The following is a 20,101-nucleotide window of genomic DNA, read 5'->3' as shown; positions in this document are numbered from 1 at the left end:
CTCCATGGTTAGATTAAGATATAGCACTTAATTAAAACTCAAAGATCCTTGCTAAAGGCATTTTGTAAGGAAATAATAACTCACCTGTGGTCTTTCCACAGATCCACCGCAATTTCTGCTTTTTGCAGATGCCAAAAATAGTAGGATAATGAAAGTTTCCCCACAAGACTCTGGATCACTCACATCTTTGTCCTTGTCAAACACTTTAAGCCGTCCAGTTGCACTAGCCTATGATTGCATAGAAGACAGAGTGTATTGGACAGATGTCTGGAGGAATACTATCTCCCGTTCATTTCTAAATGGTTCTTCTCAAGAAGTTATTATCGACAAAATATTGGATTACCCATATGGACTAGCAGTGGACGTCATAGGAAGAAACCTTTACTGGACTGATAACAACAGGCTGGAGATTTCCAAACTGAACGGCTCTTATCGAAAGGCCCTCATATCCACGGATTTGCATCAGCCAAGAGACATTATAGTGGATGTTAATAAAGGGTTTGTATTGATTTGCTAATCTTTCCTTTAAAGTTCATTATCATTAAATGGTCTGAGAGAGGAAGATTTGTTTGCCGTGCCGATCAAGCCAATTTATTTAATTTGTCGAGTCCCACAGCGAGCAGTCTCACTCCTCGAACATAATAAATGCGTACATATATATCTCCGACTCTTTTGTTTCCAACTGGTGCTGCAAGCTGCTTCTGTCATTTCAATTTTTGGCATTTTGGATACCTTCGATCTTCAGAAGTTCCAGATTTTGTTTCTTAGGAGCTCGGCAGTTGGCACCCCTTTCTCCCTATCTACTTCTGTAATTTGCAGAGGCCAGAATATTCACTTGTAAATGGAAGCTCCGGGCGGGAAAATATTTGACTCGATGCCATAGCCTTACGAACGAGAGTCAATATCTTCCAGAGTTCTCGACGCAACTCGATCAATAAGTATTCTATCGTACCAGAATTTTGAACATGGCTCGGACGGAACCTGTTGAAAATATCGTAATGAATACACAATACACAGTGTGCTAAATAAATAGCTGACCGTTATTGGTCGGAGAGCTTTTTCGGCATCGCCTTGCATCAAGCCGGCCTTAACCTGACTCATTCGGTGAAATATTTTGTATTGAACACGTCAGTGGGATATAGTGGCAAGGATAGAGAAATACCCTTCGACCTTTAAAACTTTTTTGATAATCTTTTTTTTTTTTCATCTTGCTGGCTTAAGGGATTAAAAACATGACACTAAATATTCTCTCTCCAATGTAAACTTGTGGAAAATCCAACCTTTAATTCTTTTTTAACTACTTTTTTCCAGAATTATGTTTTGGACAAACTGGAATACCAATCCAAAAATTGAGAAAGCTGAAATGACAGGAAAAAAGCGCGTGGTCCTCGTCAGTTCAGGATTGCAGCATCCGGACGGCCTTACCCTTGACCATAACAAGAACCGCTTGTATTGGGTGGATAGCAGCTACCACACGCTAGAGTACTTAGACCTGAATCGAAACAATAGGGTCACTCTGATAACTTCATATTATGCCTTATCTTCCCCTTTTGGACTGACTCTCCTTGGAGATAACTTGTATTGGACTGATAAGCAGGAGGGCGCTGTTTATCAAGCAAGTAAAGTGACTGGTGGTAACGTTACAAAGTTTGTCACGAGCGTCGGGCAGCCCATGGATATTCACGGATATAACCTGAGTGAATATTCAAGACCGGGTTAGTAAAGATGTCATTTCAAGTAAAAATGTGCGTGTGCCCTACGTGAGTGTTTCTGACAACAAGATAAAAAAAAATAGTGTCAATGTCAGAAAAAAAAAGCCTGACAGTTAATTTACTTCAGTTGTTTAAGGAAACATACTATGTCCCTGTCGTTGGATTGCGAATTTTTCAGTTTTAAACACTTTTGATTCATTGGGGCTGTCTTTTCAGTAAAGTAAATTTTGTTGTATGGTTTTTTCTTTGAAATGTTCAAACGTATTTGCCAAAGTTATAACGCTAACATGTTGATCCTTCAAAAACATGAGAAAACTCTTAAGTTGTAATCCGATTAATAAAACACGATATTTCTTTCTGTTCAAGGAAACTCTTCTTGTCAGCTGAATAATGGTGGTTGCAGTCACCTTTGTTTACTTTCTTCGACCGGAAGTGAGTGTGCATGCCCCAGGCATCTTACCCTACGGGAAGATGGAAAGACTTGTTATTATAAATACGGTAAGTAAGACTAATCTTACCCGATGTTTAATGTTATCGATGATTTGTAGTTTATTGTACATTATTGTAGTTTATTGTCAAGAGAACTTGTTATTGTCCAACATAGAGACAACAGCAACCAGACACTACCTACTGGGTAACTGTTTCGATTGACTACAACTACGTTTGTACTTGGGATTAGGAATTGTATTGGGATAACTTTGATGTTGTTTTTGTTGTTACTGTTGCTCTAGTTGGCATAAGGTTATCCACTGTTGATCCAATGTTGCGCAAACAATTACTTCTACTGCTGTCTTTGATTTTATTTCCGGCCAATCCCCACATTACCTTTCTTGGAAACAAATCAAGTACAATCCCAGTGGAAAACAGAGCATCATTTTGTAAAACAGATCCTTAAAATATCTTCAGTTGCATTTATCCAATAATTAAGCTTACTGATTTGGTCTATACCTTTTTTAGATTTTCAGAAATTTTTACTGTTCGCCGATGCTAGATATAGTCAGCCAGAAATATTTCTACTTCCTTTGGACGGCTCTAACTCAGGGCCCACACCTGTGCCAATAGAGCTCAACATGTATCGGCCGACTGCACTTGGACTGGACATTATAGAAAATAGAATTTACTGGACAGACACTAGTCTGAACACAATCTCGAGGGTGTTCATCAATGGATCATCACCTGAAGTTATCGTATCTGACAATGTTTATAGCTCGTATGGACTGGCTGTTGATTCATTGGGGAGAAATATCTACTGGACTGACTCTTTCGCAAACAAGATTGAAGTCAGTAGAATGGATGGAACAATAAGAAAGACACTGATACACCAGGACCTTGATGAACCGAGGGACATAATTCTTGATCTCGACAAAGGGTAAATGTAAGCTAATGTAATATTCTACGTGCGGCTTTCAGTTATTTTTAATTATATTTACAATCTCCAATGAACTTGTTGATGATTTGAGGAATATTTTTTCTTCCACTTCTGCAAATCTTAAAGCTGAAGCCATTTTCAATACTACACGAATTTTATGTGTTATTGTCGAATTGTTTGTGTTATTTTATGTGTTATTGTCAATACTGCACTGTCGGAGTTTGACGACGTCAGGTAAAGAAAAACGCGTGATGGACTTAATCCAATTGCACGTGCGGATTTTGGACAGTGAACGAAGATTAATTATGCAAACTTTCACTAAATGAATTGACATTCCTCGGTCACTACCATTATTTGTGTTCCAGTAAGCACTGCGTCTTTACAATAAACATGAACAACGCGACTGTTGCTTGTCCTCTTTAATAAGAATTGTATTGGTTAAACTATTTCCTTGACATTTATTTCTCTTGATGAAACGCAATTTAGGTTGATGTACTGGTGCACCGTGGGTGTCAAACGCAAGATTGAAGTCGCAAACATGGATGGCGACAGCAGACAGATTCTGGTTACAAGAGGGCTGAACTATCCAAACGGACTTACATTAGATGATACTAAAAACAGGCTTTATTGGGTTGACTCGGGGTTCAATAACTTGGAATACTACGACTTAGAACGTCATACGATAACAACTTTGATAGACAGCTATTTTATATTGCCCCGTCCATTTGGTTTGACGTCTCTTGGTGATCATTTATTCTGGACGGATTGGTATAGGGATGCTGTTTTTCAGGCGAATAAGGACACACCTTCAAATTCAACGATGATTGTCAGTGGTTTGAGACAGCCCGCGGATATTCACGCCTATGACAGAAATCAAACTTTTCCAGGTAACGGACTATTAAAAATTAGTTAAAACCTTGCGAGGTTTAGTTTGCAAACATGTCTTTAAAAGCCCCACGAAGTCTATAGAATACCAAGTATAGAAAAATACCAAAATATTACTACAGAAAGTTTATTGTATCCTGTCGTCTTAATAATCGGCAAAATGCAACTACTCGAATTAACCTTAACCTTTATGTACAAAATATGTACGCCAGTTTTCTTTAAACACAGAGACCAAACTTGAACAAACAAGAAATGAACCCGAAAATAATAAATATGCTTTTTGATTTAAAGTGCTACTACGATCAAATTTTCGACTTCCATTTTTTTACATTTTCGTGTACAAAAAGGCTTTCTTACTCACCTTGCCAATTTTCAATCCATTACGAACATCAGAAGGCGTTTTATTTTAATGTTTATTTCCGATAATTTACGGCCGCCATTAAAAAACCTTGTTCCAAGGCTTGGTTGCGAATAGGGAGAAAATGACGTCAAGGCTCCAAATACCTCACGGGTTGAAATTATAATAACAATATGTAGTGAAAATCACGCGAAAAGCAACAAAAAGTTTGGGCTTATTTTTCGTGCAATGTTCTATGCTGATTGTTATTATAATTTCAACCCGTGAGGTATTTGGAGTCTTTGACGTCATTTTCTCCCTATTCGCAACCAAGCCTTGGAACAAGGTCTTTTAATGGCGGCCGTAAATTATCGGAAATAAACGTTAAAATAAAACGACTTCTGATGTTCGTAATGGATTGAAAATTGGCAAGGTAAGTAAGAAAGTCAAATTGTACACGAAAATGTAAAAAAATGGAAATCGAAAATTTGATCGTAGTAGCACTTTAAAGTAAATGTATTTCATTCCTTAAAGTAACCTTCCATAAGATTTGAAATACGTCTTATGTAGGCCATAATTTTGCTTCGTTATCAGATCATAACTGCTCTTCGTTTTTTGGAGGGTGTTCTCATCTCTGCCTTCTAAGACCGGATGGCAAATATCGTTGCTCATGTCCCAACAAACTTATTCTGTCAGAAGATGGAAAAACTTGTATCAACGAGACATATGGTAAGGCTTACTTTTCATACCTGCGTCGCTACTTTTGAGACATTTTTTCTGCTGTTTACATGCATCTGAATGCATGGTAGGTAAGGGCAACAATTTGGCGATCGATAAAAGAACAAAAATATTTAGATGATAAATAAATATTTATTATTTATATAATATTTTTATTTTTATTCATTTATTTACTAATTAGGTGATTCGTTTCGTTTTTAATTCTAGTAAGTATTTTGTATTTTAATATTCTCTTTGAAAAAAATATTAGCTTATTGTATATACATGTATCTACTATGAAATTCAAGGTAAAAAAGTTTATGTACGTTTGTATAAGATGGCTAATTAGTTAAGGTTGTCTGAGTTATAGGTGGTTTTCACTGTCACGCCACTGTCACGCCGCGAAAAAATAAATCCAAAACTATTGAGTCAAAAAAATCAAGAATAATACAGGTTGTAGAAAACTACTAAATAAACTTTTTGTCCAATTCTCAGGTCCGTATTTTGTTCCGTACTCGAGTTATCCGTCAAAATGTTTCACGCAAATTTAGAGAGCACAGTATGGAAACTCCATGATGGAGTCCAACTGGTTGGGCTCCAACATGGCCGCCGGAAATCAATGAAAACATCTGGCATTAAATTTTGCTACAAAAAGCGGTCCGATCACCCTCGTAAAAAAGTAAACATTCGCATAAACACTTCTAGCAACACCTCAACTGTTCAGATTGTTAAAAATCGCAAAATAAGGCATTTTTTAAAGAGAACGTGACAGCCTTCTGGCGGCCATCTTGGATCTCGTGTGGCGAGAAACTCCGAAATTCAAAATGGTCTATCTTAAAGACGGCGATTGCTATCGAGCTAAAAACCTTCAAAACGATATATATTAAGGACGTCTAATAGCCAGTGAAGGATAAAAACTCAGGGGTCTTGCGATTCTGGATTTTACAAATTTTGATGACGTCACGTGTAAACCAAGAATAGACGGGATCGGCTAACGTGTTTACATCATTGCTGTCACTCAATCTAGACCACGAGATGATTCATTTGGGAGATTGAAATAGTGCAATTTCTCACACGCAACTGAGAGCATGGGAGTATGTACCGACATCCCAAATGGATGTAAACACGTTAGTCGATTTTGTCTATTATATGTTTGTCCTTTGGTTCTTTCCTGCTAATCGGCAATACCTTATCAGTCATTCCCAGCGATGATGAACATGATAAACACCTGTGCGAATTTCTAAAAATGAAGCAAAGAAAATTGCAAAAGCAAGTCATAATTTATAGCAAGTATTCCAACTGTTTTAGAATTTAGTGACTTTTACAATTCTCTTTATTTTCTGTTAAAACCTTGTTCCAATTTTCTTGTGAAAACAAGACTTAATTTTTTTTAAAAAAAAAACTCATTTTATTATTTTATGTTTTTTTAAGATTTTCAGAAATTCTTGCTGTTCGCCGACGCAAGATATAGTCAACCAGAAATATTTATGTTTTCTTTGGATGGTTCTAACTCAGAGGCCAAACCTGTACCAATAGACCTCAACATGTATCGGCCGGTTGCACTTGGTTTGGACATTATAGAAAATAGAATTTACTGGACAGACACTGGCCTGAACACAATCTCGAGGGTGTTCATTAATGGAACATCATCTGAAATTATCGTTTCTGACAATGTTTATAGCTCGTATGGACTGGCTGTCGATCCTTTGGGGAGAAATATCTACTGGACGGACTCTTATGCGAACAAGATTGAGGTCAGTAGAATGGATGGAACAATGAGGAAGACACTGATAGACCAGGACCTAGATGAACCGAGGGATATAATTCTTGATATCGACAAGGGGTAAATATCGTATTTTGGGTAATAATCGCATGTCGACTTTCAGTTATTGAGACGAATGATTTTACTTTGATTTAAGTTAATATTACTCGCTTGGTAAATATTCGCCTTTGTTATTTAGCTGAATTTTTTTCCCAACAGTGCGCGCCCTCATTGGTTACGTCGAGGTCACATGACATCTAATAATAAAACTGTTTTGGGGCAAAAGTCTCTGAGCCAGCCAACTTTGCAAAATTTAGTAAACTGGACTGTTACCTGCGAATATTGACCGACGACCGCCGTTTTCACTGGAAAATTTGACCCATTTACAGACTTTATAAAATGTTTGTGAATCTCTAATTTACAGACTTCGTAGTTTTTCCTGTTAAAGACAAAATGTTTGTAAAATTATTTTACAGACATTTTATATGGTTTTTCGGTCTTGTATTTAAAAGAAAGTTAGTAAAATGTTAGTAAATTCTAGCAACAAGGATAAGACGTAAAGACTACAAATTTACAGACTTCATAAAATCTCACACAAATGTTTGTAAATCTTAATTTACAAAGATTTTACCGGGCTTAGTATCATCACATAAAATGTCTGTAAATGATAAGCTCTCAAAATAAGTAACAAAATCTCTGTAAATTTACCAAATGAATTTGTCTAAGCAAAACATCATAAAATCTCTGTAAATTTTCACATCTTCAAGTCTCCAAACCAGTAAAACAGAGCGAAAGAGAGAAAGAGATATTGAGAGGGATAAAGAGGGAAAAAAAACTTAGAAGACTCGACTATTGCAGTCGGACCATATTATTTAATGTGCGTTTAATTAATGCCCGTCCTTGAGGTCCCAGCTTGTTATTGCAAGAACTAAGAACGTAGTGCTGGCTGATTTACCTGTAAGTAGGGTAAAAGAGATTGGTTTTAAGAGTTATCCAGTCTGGTAGTCTCTTACAATGCACGGTTTAAAAGTAAGCCGGTAAATCAACATGCACTCTGACGTCTGAAACACGTACCGGAATCACGTAAGAAATGTTTATGAACTACACACAATATAAAATGACGCATGCAGGGCTTTATAAAATCTCCATAGATTGGCACAAACGGGGCTTCATAAAAACTCCATAAATTGGCACAAACGGGGCTTCATAAAATCTCTATAAATTGACACAAACGGGGGCTTCATAAAATCTCCATAAATTGGCACAAATGGGGCTTCATAAAATCTCCATAAATTGGCACAAACGGGGCTTCATAAAATCTCCGTAAATTGGCACAAATGGGGCTTCATAAAATCTCCATAAATTGGCACAAACGGGGCTTCATAAAATCTCCATAAATTGGCACAAACGGGGCTTCATAAAATCTCCATAAATTGGCACAAACGGGGCTTCATAAAAAGTTCATAAAATGTCCATAAATTGACACAAACGGGGCTTTATAAAATGTCCGTAAAATGCCCATAAATTGCCACAAACAGGGCTTCATAAAATTTCAATAAAATGTCCATAAATTGGCAGAGCCTTGGCACAAACAGGGCTTCATAAAATGTCCATAAAATCACAGGCCTCCAAAACTCACGATTCGAGAAATCGATGGAAAAGAAAAATTATATAAGCGTATGAATGATTTATATGCGTATGGACGATTCATTTAAACGTGTGAATTATTTATGTAAGCGTATGTATGATTTATGTCGTATTTTTTGTCGTACCCTTCATTTTGTCGTAGGGCTCGTAGCCTTCATGGCTACGACACATGACGACAAAAACCTCAAGACTCCCCCCAAAAACAATTAAATTAATTAAATCAAAGAAAATTGAGTACATTTTCCCTATTTTACTGAAAAGAAGATAAAATTTTATTTCGACGAACGCTTTTGTTTTTCGTCCATACGCTTACGAACAAACGGACGGAGGACAATGAGAAGGCTCTGGGAACGAGACTTGACGATTGGACGGAGGAGGTCTGAGTACCAAACGGTCAGGGTTCTGGCGCTTGTTTTATAATCATGATAACGAACTTTTATTCGTTTACAAATGTTTATACATGAAGATTCGATGCTCGAGTCGCTTTTCTATTAGTTTAAAGCTCGCTTCATGACGGTTATCGGTATTTCTGACGATAATCTACTCCCGAAGGCTTCTTTTGCTCAGAGTCGAGTGAAATCGAGTGTCAGTGAGTGGAGTATTCCGCCATGTTTAAATTTCGCCATACTGGTTCAGTTTTGTAATGCTTGCTGCTTCGTGTGGACTTCAAGGTACGTTTTTAAATGTAGGAAGTCTTGGTTTGTTAGATTATGTAGTAGATACTTGATGAGCTTTCTATTATAAATTATTTTAAGTGATGATGAAGTCTTCCTACATACCTTACGATTTTGTGAGTCCCTTTGAAAAGTTCGTGCACATGTATGAGGGAGATAAAATGTAAGGCTTACATGTAAGACTTTTTTTATAAGGAAAATTGAAATTCAGTACGAAAATCTTTCCCTGTAGAAAGTATTATAGAAGATTTTATCCTTCTTTTTTTCGACATGAATCATAACAACCAGCCAGGGTACCTATGTTGCAATTTCTGAGATTTGATTTGATTGGTTTACATGCAATGGCATGTGAGCTTCTATACCATGCCATAGGAAATACAGCCAATCAGAATACAAGAAAGCCATTATTTATTCGACGGTATTTAACCTAACCTTCCCATTGTGTGCCGCGATCTTAATCTCGACAAAATTTTGTAAGCGTATTTTGTATATGGCATGGTACATGTATAAAATAGTTACACAACACTTTCTAGTGGTATACTGTGGAAAATCCCACTTGTCACTTGTATTTTCTTCATATACACACTCGCCTAAAGGCTTGTGTGTATACCGCCAAAATACAAGTGGCTCGTGGGATATTCCATATTATTAAAAACTAGCAATGGTATATTGCAATAGCCGATTCCCTCTATAGCGCGCGCCTGCAGGAAATCAGGGTAGTTGTATTCATCAAATCATGCGCGAGACTCAGCAACAATGCGCGTTGCTGAGTCTCGTGCATGGTTTGATGAATACAACTACCGTGATTCCCTGCAGGCGCGCGCTATAGAGGGAATCGGCTATTCCTGCGTTTTGATTGGTTAACAGGCTATAGTATATGAGCTCATAATACCATTGGCCACAAATTTGGCAGCGGATACGCGTCAACGAAAATAGCTAGGGAGCTCAAATATTGCAATTCTTTTGGCATTTTTAATAAAACAAAAGACTTCAGCTAGGAGCTAGGATTTGAGCCAGGACTTGAGCTCAGGACTGGTTAGCTTTTATTTGTTGTTTAGGTCACTACTACTATAAATAGTGTAAAGATTACAACATCATAACAAAAAGGACTTTTTAATACAGTTTCACACTGTTCAAACACTAAAAAATAGTTCTGACTTGAGTCCCTAGCCCTGGCTGAGTCCTCAGAGCTCAAGTCCTGGCATTTACTGAAGTTTATCTCTTAAAATACACCTTTCTTCTTGCTTCAATTGTGTTTCGAAATCCAATTGTTGATTAGAAGTCATTCCACTAGCATGTGTTGAATATCAGTTGGCTACAACTAACTCATATTCAACAAGTACGAGTGGAACTGTTGTTTTATTCTAAACACCAAAAGAAATGAAATATTTGAGGTCCCGTCCGGGTTGTTCTCGTCAATGCATACACCCACCATATTTTGTGGTCCACAGTACATTGTATATGAGCTCATATTGAAAATTATATTGCCTATTAACTAGTCAAAACTCATAAAATTGGAATATAGCATGGCTTGTTTTTAATAATAGCAGATACATATGTTCAGTTATCCCAATATTGTGTTTTTGTGCCAAGAAAAGAATACTGCTACCCCAGCTAGAGCTCAAACCTCGATTGCATGATCTGGGATTACGTCAACCACACCTCGCCGTTTATTGCAATATCCGTCAAACATCAACTATAGGTTTTGTGCTGCATGTTACTAGGGAAAAATGTTACATGTATATTTCAGCATATCCTCTCTATATTTTTTAGATTAAATGTGCTGATTTAATTGTTTTGTTCATATTACATTTACAGTTCCTTTATTTTTTTGCACCTTATTGTATTAGTAAAATAATTATTTATTATTTTAAGAGTCTTTGTTTTTACTCAAGCTACCAAATCAACCCTTATGTCCTGGTTCATTTTTTGATTTGTTTATATTATGGTAACTGCACATAAGATTGAGGCATTGTTTACACAGATGCGGTTTCTAATCAACAGGGATTTACATATGCATGACCTATCAAAAGCTATATGGCTTTAAACTGTTCACAGGAAACCAATCAAACCATTTTCCAAGTGTACAGTGTATAAGCAAGCAGTACACTCTGTGGTTTGCCATATTTACTTTTTAGGAGCCAGCCAATTTCACACCAAAACACAACGATCCTTTTTTTTAAATAGAGCGGTTTTGCTGTTACAGACCAATGAAACCATAATTTTTGAGAACACTTTCTCAGCATTTTCAAAACAATGCTGTTTCAACATCCCAGGGATGTTATTAAGGGCCGGCTGCCGGCTAAATTTACCAGCTGAAAGAGAACTTAAAATCGGCTGAAATTTCACATGAAAACAAAGACTTGCAAATGGGTAAACTTGTAGAGCTCCCAAGGCCAGAAAAGCCAGCTGGGCTTGTTGATGATTAGTGTTTTCTTAGCTACATCCCTGCACCTGTCAGGGCTGTTTAAAGCAAAGGCGTACCCGTACCCAGTTCAAAGGCAGTATGGATACAAATGAGTGTGTGAACAGTGCCTTAGTGTCAGATACTTTATGTCATATTTATATTTTATTTGTAAATACTTAAATTTAAAAATGTTAATTACATTACAACTATCTTAGCTGTTGGTCTAATAATTATTGTCACCTACTCTGTTGGTGTAATTTTGCTTACTTGTTCTGTTTAGAACATTGGCCCTTTGTGTGCAGTTAACTAACAGTATTTTTTTCTGTTCACCACAGAAAAGGGCATGACCATGCACGTTTGCAACATGGCAAAGTGAAAAGAAATAAGGCATCAAGCTACATGTTCAGGAGGCCAAATTGTCTACTATGTACATATATATAAATGCTTGATTTGTTTTATTACCTTTGTATATTACCTTTACATGTACTGTCCTTGAATAGTGAATGAACATTGACAAAACATCACCAGTGAAGAAATTATTCAACGTGGGGCAAATAAAAACTCTGAGTCTCCGACGGGAATCGAACCCATGGCCTCCCAGACACCGGTTGGGGGAGGCCATGGGTTACCCATTGTTAACCATACATGTAGAAGCAGCGAGCAAACATCGTCTAGTTGACATGTCGGCCATTAAAGCGAGTTCTTTTTTCCCCGAATATTGCTTGTATTCCAAAGCAAAAGTATTATTCAAAGATGTATGTTTTAAATTGAAATCAACATGAATTCTTTGCCATGTTACCATACCAGTGGCATTTAAACATGAACTGTTAAATTTTGTATTCAACTTTTAGAGTTGTTCATATTACAATGCTTTTTTTTCCTGTTGATTTTACAGAGAAAATGTCAACATTTTATTAAGATTTATTGCAATGAAGTATATCCTTTTTATAGACATTCCCTGTACTTTTTAAGAACATTCTGTGTAGTTAATTTGTGTACATTCCACTGACATTTTATGCAATGATTTTACAGAGATTTTATTGAGATTATATGCTATATTTCACATACGCTTCTTGCTTTTCCATGTTGATTTTACAGGGAAAATGTGGACGTTTTACAGAGATTTATTGCAATAAAATGTATACATTTTATAGACATTGTGTGTACTTTTGTGATACATTTTATGTAGTTATTTTGTTCATATTTTACTGACATTTTATGCAATGACTTTCGTTCACTTTTTTCAGAGATTCTATTGAGATTTTGTAATTTCGCTTTTACAGAGATTTTATCCCCCACTTTTTTTACAGAGAAAACGTGGAGATTTTACGGTTAATTTACAGAGATTTATATCTATGTCACAGAATCTCTGTAAATTTTGCACCAAATTTACAAGAAAAGTAGCAACATTTCATAGACATTTTATGAGATTTCAACGAAGAAAAAGTGCTGAAATCTACGGACTTTTTATGTAGTTTACAAAACCTCTGTAAGTGTGCACATTTACAGAGATTGCAATTTACAAGGAGAATGTAGACATTTTACTGAGATTTCACTAACTTTATTAAAGTCTGTAAATGGTTCAAATTTTCCAGTGTTTTCTAAGTCTTTGTTGTGCTATATAACAAACCACTTAATGACTTGTCTTTACGGAAACCAGTTAATTTTGTTTCCCTCGAATCTGAGATTCTCGGAAAACAAAATTATTTGTTTCGCTCGGGAACAGTCATTTAGTGTAATAATATTCACTTCGCCTTCGGCGAATGTTTGCTGAATATTTCGCCCCAAATGGAGATTATTGTAAATTCAAACCTTGTTTGTAAGTGACCTATTGCGAGATACAGCTGGTTTGTGGAAATCAATCTTTTGCCTATTGTTATAACAGTTAAATTCTTTATGGAAAACGTATGACTGAAATTACAGTTGCTATTGCTATAGTGGTTGCATATATGTAGTTAATTTCAAACAAGAGAGGATAAAGGGTAAGAGAGTGAACTCCCCATATAGGCCGTAAACCAAAGGTAATCCCTCTTAAGTTATAGACATGTTACCCACTACTTCTGCGGATATAATATATCAATATATCGCTGCGTGGATGTTCTAGCGTGTTTCCGTGGAGAAAGCAAAGGCCAAAATATGGTGGTCGGCGGAGTGGGATAACTCTGGTCGAACCCATTAAAAAGCACGAAAACATCCACGCAACGCGCGCTAACATCCGCAGAAGTACTGGGTACCATATCTGAAAATAACTTTAAAGGGATTACCTTTGGAATAAGGCCTGTATAGGGGATTCACTCTCTTACCCTTTATCTTCTCTTATTTCAAACGTTTCTGCAGGTTGATTTATTGGAGCAACAGGGGTGTCGACCACAAAATTGAAGTCGCAAAAATGGATGGAGACAGCAGACGGATACTGGTCAGAAGGGGACTGTACTATCCCAATGGTCTTACACTAGATGAAGAAAACAACAGGCTCTATTGGGTGGACTCATTGTACGATACATTGGAATACTACGACCTAGAACGTCAAACGATAACAACTTTGTTAGACAGCAGTTCTGTCTTGCAACATCCATTCGGTTTAACGTTACTTGATGATAACTTATACTGGACGGATTGGTCTAGGGATGCTGTTTATCAGGCGGACAAAAAGACAGCTTCAAATATAAAGGTTCTTGTCAGTGGTTTGAGACGTCCTATGGATATACACGCATACGATAGAAATAAAACTCTCCCAGGTAAAAAAAAAAGTATACAAACGAAACCTGCTTCTTTCTCAGTTCCTTCTCTCTCGGTGCTTACGTCTATGCAGTAAAAGTCACAATACTCTTTTTTATGTTTAGCTCGTAATTCAGCAACTTCAACTGATGTGCGAGTATTAAGCAATGCACACGGTGGATTTGACTTTTGGGGAAAGAAAGAATTCCTAAATACGCCCATCACTATTCCCCTACCCATTTTAAAACCCAGTACCCGATGACAGTTTCAGGACATAAAGGACGAAGGATAATCCGAATAAATTCATTGTGTCCAACAATTCAGACAACAAATGAGGATCTTGATAAATAGATTGTTATATTTCGCTATAAGCTATACCATCATCAGACTGAGATTGCTCCACCTTCTATCAGTAATGACAACGAATATTTCACCCATGTTGTCCGTGATAATACAACGGTATTAGACTGTGATCACAACTGGAATCTTCTTCTATACAAAGAGGCTTATTATATCAAACGCCTAGCACCTTCCCTGAACAATGGACTAAAATCCAGCAGAGAACTCTATCTATTCTCCTGAGTAAACTTATTGTTTCCGTCTCCTTACCCAGCCATTTTTCTTTACCACCAGATCATCCCTGTTCCTCGTCATATGGCGGGTGTTCTCATCTCTGTCTTCTAACACCGGATGGATATCACTGCTCTTGCCCAGATCACCTAAACTTTGGCGAAGTTTGCTCCTCTTCGGGTAAGTGTCTGTGCGAGTAAACATAATCGTTGCACATTTTTGTAAGCAGTCGTTAAATCTATGTTAAGACTTAGAACATTACAAAAAAATTAGCGCAAGAAAATGTCTTATTTTCAGTTCCTCAAAAAAAATTCGTGATCAAATTATCCATCATAACTTTTTAACTAAATTACTGTGCTCGCGCAAAGCGAGATTTTTACCTGTAGTTAGGTACAATGGCTGAAAGTCATTACTTACGAGGATATATGTGCCAAAGGCTTCCCGTTTTCTGTATCTAACAAAACATCCTACAAGAATCTTAAAGATGTTTGCTATCTCATTTGTGGCCGAGTGGTTTAGTGCGCTGGTGTTGTAATCCGGAGGTCCCTGGTTCAAAACCTGCTCCTGCCACTAGCTGGATTTGTTTCTCGATAGTCCCGAGTTCAAATCCTCGATCACGCTTTGTATATAGCCAACTGGTTTGGCTCCTGCCAGTTGGGATTTTTAACCTCTTTATGTTCATTTTAAAATATTTGTTTCCTCTGTTTCAGTGGCATGCCTGTAAACTAGCTATCTCGAAGCTAAGTGCAGGACCACTATAAACAACATTTATCTATTTTTTATCTATTTTATCTTTCAGTTGTCATTTTGCCGTCGTCATCAACTCCAACTAGTAGAACGTCCACTTCCCCGACATCAATCTTCAATCTATCATCCTCAACCGTGCAGCGGGTTACGGTTTCATCTACCAATGAGCCTCCAACTCCTGTAAGTCCTACTGAGTGTCGTCATAATACGTGTAAAAACGGAGGAACATGTGTTGTACCAGGCTACTTTTGCAAGTGTCAGAAATATCACGTGTGGAACCTCTGCACTGTTTATGTTGGTAAGTGACGGGTGGTCGGAATGGTGCTGGTAATAACAAGTACTTAGTTGTATATTGGTAAGGAAGATTTAAGCCAAAACATTTCAGTCAAACAGCAACCCATTAAACATTTTTTTGCTCATTCCAAAGGCAATCTTTCTGAATTGTATTTCTAAAATGATTTTACGAGTATTTGAAACACTTTCAGGAGTTCCAGGAAATCGTATGTTTTTTTTTTTTTTTTTTGTCAAACCTAAAATCCGCCAAGGCTGTGCGAGGAAGAAGTTCTAAATTTCATGCACCAGGGAGGGCAAAAATCTCACCAGGTCGTGTTTCACCAACTCCTATAACTCCTTCTGGAGAAATTTACTGGAATTATTATGAAATAAGCACAATATATTTCCGGAGTATATCTAAATTGCTCAATTAGTGGTAAGAACATTGTTACTTAAATTAAGTACTTTTCTAATTAGGTTCAAGTGCTGTGGAAATTGAGCTAAGCTTTCCAAACGAGGTAGGGATTCTGGCTAATACCATCTTGTTTCCGGCATAAATAACTCTCGCTATTGGCTAGTCTGCTTTTGATTGTTTTTTTTTTTAATAAGGGTGAGTCAGTTAACATAAGTTTTGCTTCAGTTCTAATTCAATTTGTTACGTTTTTCTTTAATTGATTTAAAAAAAAACTATAGAATGAATTTTTACACCACCTATCGCATACCTAGCAATACTTACTGACGATCTGTTTTTTGTTATGTTTTGCCCTTACTTTAGAAACAGTGGAATGAGTTTGACTTTAAAGCTGCAGTAGCAAAAGGTTGTACAAATTTCTTTTGCAAAAATGGTCATTGTAAAAGGTAATAGTATTATTTCATTTTGGATTGATGTAAGGCTGTGTACTATTTATTGCTCATTATTTAAACTGACGAAACTGAAATGGAACCCAGGTTTTACAAAATCGAACTTGAGTGGTATTTGCTATTTTTCAATCACGTTCAGCGGACTTTTCCAATCGTTATAAAGAACACTTTTTTGCTCAATATTATGTTAATTCACGCGGAGATAACAAACGTTGAAATCTAATCCAGTGGAGCCCGAGTTTAAAGATTAGTTCATGTTCATGTAGATAAGCAATCAGATAAAACCGCGGTTTGAAAAACTGGAATAAACAGCTCATACAGTTTTAAAAGTTCTCAAATTCCTCTAGCCTAAAGGCTTTCAAAATCTCGTACCCAGAATTCGCAACTAGCTATTGTTTTGCGTCTATGCGATTTTCATTACAGCATGTACTAATTTTGAAATCTTAATAAGAGTTCTTAAAAAGTTTTTTGAACGGTATGAAGCCATTTACTGTGCTACTGTTTTGTCTGGATCGTCATTCGTTGAATACCAGAGGCCTGTCTATTTCAAAACAGAGTCAACTGTTTCAGAAGTCCCGATAGACTGTCCCTACTTACGGTTAAATCAATTTTTCTCCCCGTGTTTTTCGAAAAAAAAAGCAAGTACGGTAGATTCGAATACCTTTGGTGCAACAGATCTCAAGATTCTACAGCACCGATAAACTAAATTACTTGTTTTACTTTGTAACGTTTTGAACCAGCCAACCGTTGCAACTGCAAACGATTCAATGCATGCCTAACCTAAGCCACCTGACTTCCCAGGCTTGAAAAACTCGATTTTTCACTCTCTTGTCAACTCCTCCTTATATCTTGCAGACGGGTAAAGCGTTCAGGAAGGGCAAAATATTTTCAGGTTTCTGATGTCAAAATACTTGACCTTTCTTCTGGCGGAGAAAACACTTGGAAAATTGAGTTTGCTGTTTTATTTCCATCCATGGATGGGCATGCTCCCCAGCCAACGCCACCAGATCAACTTGTTGGAGTGGTCCAAGAAAATAAAGAAAGTATCGAGAAAGCTGTTGGGGGTATAATCATGAGTGTAAAAATCGGTAAGTTAATGTCTTTAAGTTAGATTAATGATCAAGAAACTCCATTCGTTCAGTCATTCGACAATCGAAAGGACAGTTGTGACTGACTGACTGACTGACTGACTGACTGACTGACTGACTGACTGACTGACTGACTGACTGACTGATTGACGGACGGACGGACGGACGGACGGACGGACGGACGGACGGACTGACTGACTGACTGACTGACTGACTGACTGACTGACTGACTGACTGACTGACTGACTGACTGACTGACTGTTTGCATGCTTGCCTGTATCATTGGTTTGCTGGTTGGTCTGGAACCAGTTTAGTATTGTATTGTTACTGTCGTTATTGCAATACAAATAGATTTTGTTAGTTAGACTTAAAGACAATAACTAATTTACAATATTTTTACCAAGAAAACAATAGAGCAATAGAATAACATGTCGTTAGCTAACATGTCGCGGCCGTTGTCGCGGCCGTTGTCGCGTTACTGAAAACATGCTCAATCACTCTTATATGCTTTAGAGTATTCACGATTAACATGTGTTTTTCATCGAAACAAATTTCTTCTTAGGTAAACAACCAGAACAACCTAAAAGGAATGAAAAATCAACCCAAGATAAAGTAACGTCTGCAGTCCCGATTGCTGCAGGGGTTGGAGGCATTGTTGTCGTGATGATAATAGTTGCGGCATTAGTTATTTACCGAATGAGGCGGTAAGACTATCTAGTAGTTTTGTTTTATGGGATTGTAAATGATTTTTTGAGTAGGGGGGGGGGGGGCATCAATCATGATAATGATGATGATGGCTTCGTCAGTCTCAGTAAACCTTGGATGCGCCTAGTTGAGGTCTATGTTTGAGGAACAGCGTCGGGTGTGGCTAAACAAGCCGATCCGCGAGTGGCAGTCTTTTTACTTCATATATATTACTACTTTTTTCTTTTTTTTTTTTTTCAGAACGTCTTTTGTGGTCTCTAATGCTTAGAAACCTTGAATGCGTGACCAGTCTATTTAAGACTACTCCAGCGTGAGGTTAAAATGGGGTTGCCTGTAAAATAGGTCTATCGTCAAGCTTGGGAAGCTCAACAGGGCAATTGTTGACTTGTCTTTCTGTAGCATGAAACCGGCGACTAGAGAAAGTTTGTGCTTCACCTACGATGGGATGTTAGACCATGACAGTCTTCCTGGAAGAATTTTTTGTTGCCTTAACAGTTTTTACTTACTTGAGGAGAAATGCACAGTGAGATTGTTGTTCTGCCTAAGAACACAACACGACCCGGATAGGGCTCGAACTTATTGGACCTTTTGATCAAAAATCCAACGAACTAGGCCACTGCGGCTCTCGCCATAAAAAGTAGGATACACTGTACCAAATAATTTCTTTTGTCTTGCAGAAACAGACGGCCTAACAACACAGGCGACTTCCAGTTGGAAAATGACTGGGTAACAAATACCAACTCACTCACTCCATTTGATAACCCAACCTTTAATGAGGACACGACGTGTGATTCTATATCAGAAGCCACGGGTAACTCGCTGGCGGAAAAAATAAGGCAAGGGAACGAGAGTGGTATACAAGAACCATGCCTCCAAAATGACACGAAAAACGAAATAACAAATAAGTCACCCTCAGACGACAGCATCGGAATGTGTAACCCTGCACATGATGTGGCTAATTCTGGAGATCGCGAAATCGAGTATCCCGAAAAAACATACGCCTCTCCTCAGCAGCAGAAAAAAGAAAATCCTCGGAAAGACGAAGACCATAACATGAAGCCTGTAGATTTCCAAGCCGAGTTTCCTCATAGCACAGCAACGAGCCACAACGACTATGTGAAAACAAAGTGTGAGGATGAGTTGCACGCTTGAGTTGCAAAGAGCATGTTACCTCATGATAAGGGCCTCCTTAAATGAGTGAGCTAACGGTCCTCCACCTTAGAATTAGCAGTCCTAAGACATTCTAAGACAGTGGACCTTAACAGTTTAATAAGACGCCGATATAACTAGCTTTATGCAACAAAAGATTATTTTAAAAAATTTATTTCAATTCATTTCAAAAATTTTATTTGTTATATCTATGGAGACTGCATAAATGGCACCTAAATTTAAAAAACAGTGCTTGTACATGCTTAACCTCATCTAAATGATTTCTGATAAAGGATGTTTTGCGTAAATGTGAGGCTTAAGATGTATAAGTATTTTCATTCAAATTCGGAGTCCATTTATGCAAAGTGTCTATTTTCATTATAATTTCTATAAACATTTTAAGCAAACTAGTCGTTGACACGGATTTCGATCGACTTTGACTTGCTTTGGCTGCTCTTAAAGGGGCTACCGCTATGTCAC

General features: G+C 37.4%; 1 protein-coding gene across 1 annotated transcript in view; it reads left to right on the top strand.

Moving 5' to 3' along the window:
* LOC144631929 (low-density lipoprotein receptor-related protein 4-like) overlaps positions 1 to 19,708 on the top strand; it is a 62,069-nt gene extending 42,361 nt beyond the window's left edge. Inside the window, exons 8-19 of the mRNA XM_078490507.1 lie at positions 2,670 to 3,081; positions 3,568 to 3,968; positions 4,898 to 5,032; positions 6,452 to 6,863; positions 13,848 to 14,248; positions 14,862 to 14,978; positions 15,598 to 15,843; positions 16,296 to 16,336; positions 16,594 to 16,676; positions 17,535 to 17,767; positions 18,330 to 18,471; positions 19,150 to 19,708. Coding sequence (XP_078346633.1) covers positions 2,670 to 3,081; positions 3,568 to 3,968; positions 4,898 to 5,032; positions 6,452 to 6,863; positions 13,848 to 14,248; positions 14,862 to 14,978; positions 15,598 to 15,843; positions 16,296 to 16,336; positions 16,594 to 16,676; positions 17,535 to 17,767; positions 18,330 to 18,471; positions 19,150 to 19,624 — 3,098 coding nt within the window. The 3' untranslated portion in view covers positions 19,625 to 19,708. The remainder of the gene's footprint in view (positions 1 to 2,669; positions 3,082 to 3,567; positions 3,969 to 4,897; positions 5,033 to 6,451; positions 6,864 to 13,847; positions 14,249 to 14,861; positions 14,979 to 15,597; positions 15,844 to 16,295; positions 16,337 to 16,593; positions 16,677 to 17,534; positions 17,768 to 18,329; positions 18,472 to 19,149) is intronic.
* The last annotated feature ends 393 nt before the right edge of the window (positions 19,709 to 20,101 follow it).

The sequence above is a fragment of the Oculina patagonica genome, chromosome 1, assembly GCF_052425735.1.
Source record: "Oculina patagonica isolate OP01 chromosome 1, crgOcupat, whole genome shotgun sequence".
Classification (NCBI taxonomy): domain Eukaryota; kingdom Metazoa; phylum Cnidaria; class Anthozoa; order Scleractinia; family Oculinidae; genus Oculina; species Oculina patagonica.
This window is presented reverse-complemented; position numbering and strand designations above follow the sequence as displayed.